Source organism: Austrofundulus limnaeus, unplaced genomic scaffold (assembly GCF_001266775.1).
Source record: "Austrofundulus limnaeus strain Quisiro unplaced genomic scaffold, Austrofundulus_limnaeus-1.0 Scaffold1974, whole genome shotgun sequence".
NCBI lineage: Eukaryota > Metazoa > Chordata > Actinopteri > Cyprinodontiformes > Rivulidae > Austrofundulus > Austrofundulus limnaeus.
In genome coordinates, this window is record NW_013954376.1 from 43,333 (window position 1) to 46,834 (window position 3,502).

The window sequence follows — 3,502 nt, forward strand, 5'->3', positions numbered from 1 at the left end:
CAGAGCCCTGAAGGTACCAGAGCCCTGAAGGTACCAGAGCCCTGAAGGTACCAGAACCCTGAAGGTACCAGAGCCCCGAGGGTACCAGAGCCCCGAGGGTACCAGAGCCCCGAAGGTACCAGAGCCCTGAGGGTACCAGAGCCCCGAAGGTACCAGAACCCTGAGGGTACCAGAGCCCCGAGGGTACCAGAGCCCCGAAGGTACCAGAGCCCCGAAGGTTCCAGAGCCCCGAAGGTACCAGAGCCCAGAGGGTACCAGAGCCCCGAGGGTACCAGAGCCCCGAAGGTACCAGAACCCCGAAGGTTCCAGAGCCCAGAAGGTTCCAGAGCCCCGAAGGTACCAGAGCCCAGAGGGTACCAGAGCCCCGAGGGTACCAGAGCCCTGAAGGTACCAGAACCCTGAGGGTACCAGAGCCCCGAGGGTACCAGAGCCCCGAAGGTACCAGAGCCCCGAAGGTACCAGAGCCCCGAAGGTACCAGAGCCCAGAGGGTACCAGAGCCCCGAAGGTACCAGAGCGGCCCCGAAGGTTCCAGAGCCCCGAAGGTTCCAGAGCCCCGAAGGTACCAGAACTCTGAAGGTACCAGAGCCCTGAAACAGTTTAAACTGCAGTGAACAGAGCTGGGTACCAGTACCACTTCTCTAAACTGATTTGATTTTAAATCATAAAGTTCAGAATTGATTAATCAGTTAAATTTAATAAAAATGTTAAATCACCAGTTTTTTCTCTTCAACAGACAACAGGTTTTAAAAACAAACTTCTAAATTAAACAGTTTAATCTTGAAAGAAAACTGAAGTTTTAAAGTAAAAAGAACTGCAGGTGTTGTTGGACGTGTTCATTTTGAAGTAATTAATAATTATTTTGATAAATAATGATGGAATAAGGCTACAGGAGAAGAGGTGGATTAATATAAATATTTCTGCCCACTCCTTTACAGCGTATAAAAACTGTTTATTTGTCATCATGTTTCTGTTACTGTTCTGTTATTAAACTTCATACATATAAAACTTATTAAACAACTACAAAATGTCATCACTGTGATTTCATTAAACCTTTCTTAAAGTTTAAAAATCATAATATTGGTAACCAAACTAAATGATTTAGTTAGAATGTGGTCTTTAACAGGTTTAAACAGGCTGAGAACAGTTCAGTCACATGTTTACTTACAGTTTGGTCTGAGCTGCTAACGAGCTGCTCGTTAACCTCACCTCGTTTCCTGGACCATGTAGGAGCAGAAATCTTTACAAACACAAGTCTCCTGGTCTCTGTTGTCTTTACGTTCTGCTGAGTCAGCTGCAACTTTAATGATTCTTTAGTTTCTGTTGTTTTCATCCAGATAACTGGTTATCTAAAGCTAACGTTAGCGCTGAACATCAACCAGAGGTAAATATATGGCAAGCCAGGAGGGACAAAATATAGAAACACACCTCAGACGTACGTACAAGACAGCATGTGGAAGAATGGATGTCATGATCAGTTTTACCTCATTTAAATTAAATCAATACAAGATGAATTAAATCATTTTTACCCAGCTCTAGAAGTGAAACTGTGGAAGAACGGGACGAGACGGGTATTTATACACGTGTACTAAGAACATGGTTATTAATAATAATAATAATAATATAGAAACACTGAAAATCAGTTTTTAATGAAGTGTGTATTATTTAAAACTAATGTGAGAGAAAAGGTGGACTGATGCTAGCTCACCTTGGTGTTCATGTTTTGAGAGAACTCCAGGATGGTGTCCACTCGTGTCCATGCGTCTGGGTGCTCTTTGAGGTGCGTCAACACTTCCTGGGCCATTCTTTGCTGCAACACAAATTTAACCTTAACAGTGTGACATTAAAGCACAGATTACACACATTTAGTAGCAGCGTAGCACAAAGATTGTATTAAAGCGGGACAGAAAAAGCACCAACACACCTGAGGTCCCACCCCATGGTACAGGCAGTTCACCACGTTGTCCAGTAGGTTGATATCTAACTTCTGGTTGAAGTCCAGCAGCTGCTGTGCTGTGTGGTCAGCTAACATTGTCATTACTGCTGGCATAGAGTTCTGCAACAAGGACAGCACAGGGACAAATGACTGCAGCTTACAACTAATGTGTTTGTATGACAAACATGAGCTGGACCAGCCTGTCTACTGGAATTATAAAGTTAAGGTTTATAAGAAGTTAAACATGTGATGTCACTGGTTAAAGTGACATCACATTACATTTACCTGCAACAAGTTGCTTCAGATTCTGGTTTATTATATTTAATTTAATCTAACTCAGGTTTGGTTCAGTTGTAATAAACTTCACCTGTTTGAATGTAAATTAGATAACAGTGGTCAGAAGACAAAAAGAGACATGGGTGTAAACAATAAACAGTAAATAAACCATAAAAACTGTTTGCTCATGTAGTTTAAATAAGCAGGTTTTTAACTCAGGAGTGAAAGGAGCACGTGCTGAACCTGGTCAAGTTGTTTACTTGTGTCACATGATTAAAGTCACAATCAGACATTTGGACACATGTTGTGTTAGCCGGACTCACACTGCTGTAAACAGACACGAGGCTAATATTAGCATCCAGGCTAGCTGTTAGCATGTAGCAGCAGGTCACTGATGCTCCTTCCTGTTCCCCCCCCCCCCCCCCCCCCCCAGGATGGAGCTGAAGTCTGACTGCAGAGCAGTGAGTCTGCAGCTGATTATTACAACATTTACACTTTATTCATCTATAAACATCATTATTAGCTTCACTGCAGGCTGCTTTATGTCCACAAACATTCAATCATTACTTAGTAAACCTTTGGTAAACTTTAACTTTTATCATCAACTTTAATCAACTCTGAGACTAACTGTGGCTAACAGCAGCAGCTAACTCCTCTGATGATGCTAAAGTCTGAATTAACCTGTTTTAACCCGATCAACACCCAGAAACACTGCGTTCATTCAGGGCACGTGAAGCCAGGCTCAGGTGTGTGCTTCAGGTACCTACCTGCAGTCCGAGGCTTGACCTACAACACAGTCTGCAGGTAGAGTGGCAGCAGAATAGAGTGGCAGCAGAATAGAGTGGCAGCAGAATAGAGTGGCAGCAGAAGCTCACAGGACAGTTTCACAGAAAAGCTTTGCTAGGAGCAGGACTGGTTCTGGATCCTCGGTCCAAGCTTTGCTAGGAGCAGGACTGGTTCTGGATCCTCGGTCCAGCTCAGCTCTCAGGCTCAATAAACTAAAGTCTCACGGAAAAGGTTCTGCTCTGCGGCTCCGGTCCATTTTACGGAACAAAGTAAGCGGATGAACGGATGAATCCGTCAGTCTTCAGGGTTTCCAGCGGGGCGCTGAGGCTCGTGTGCCCGACTCTGTCCTCTTTCAGCCAACTAACACTCAACCGGTTGAAACCGGTTCAGACTGGGAGATTCCATCTCGGTTTAGTTTTCAGCCGATGGCGCCGCGTAAAGTTTGGACCGTGGTCCCGCCCACTCTGAGCGCTGATTGGACACGGTTCTGCTGGAGCCTTCCTACC

At 44.6% G+C, this 3,502-nt stretch overlaps 1 protein-coding gene across 1 annotated transcript in view; it reads right to left on the reverse strand.

The window, feature by feature from the left end:
* Window positions 1–2,054, reverse strand: part of LOC106536787 (exportin-1) — a gene marked incomplete in the record, with an annotated part of 35,776 nt that extends 33,722 nt beyond the window's left edge. Inside the window, 2 exon segments of the mRNA XM_014034110.1 lie at window positions 1,707–1,808; window positions 1,923–2,054. Of these exon segments, the coding sequence (XP_013889564.1) occupies window positions 1,707–1,808; window positions 1,923–2,048 (228 nt within the window).
* Between the last annotated feature and the right edge of the window lie 1,448 nt (window positions 2,055–3,502).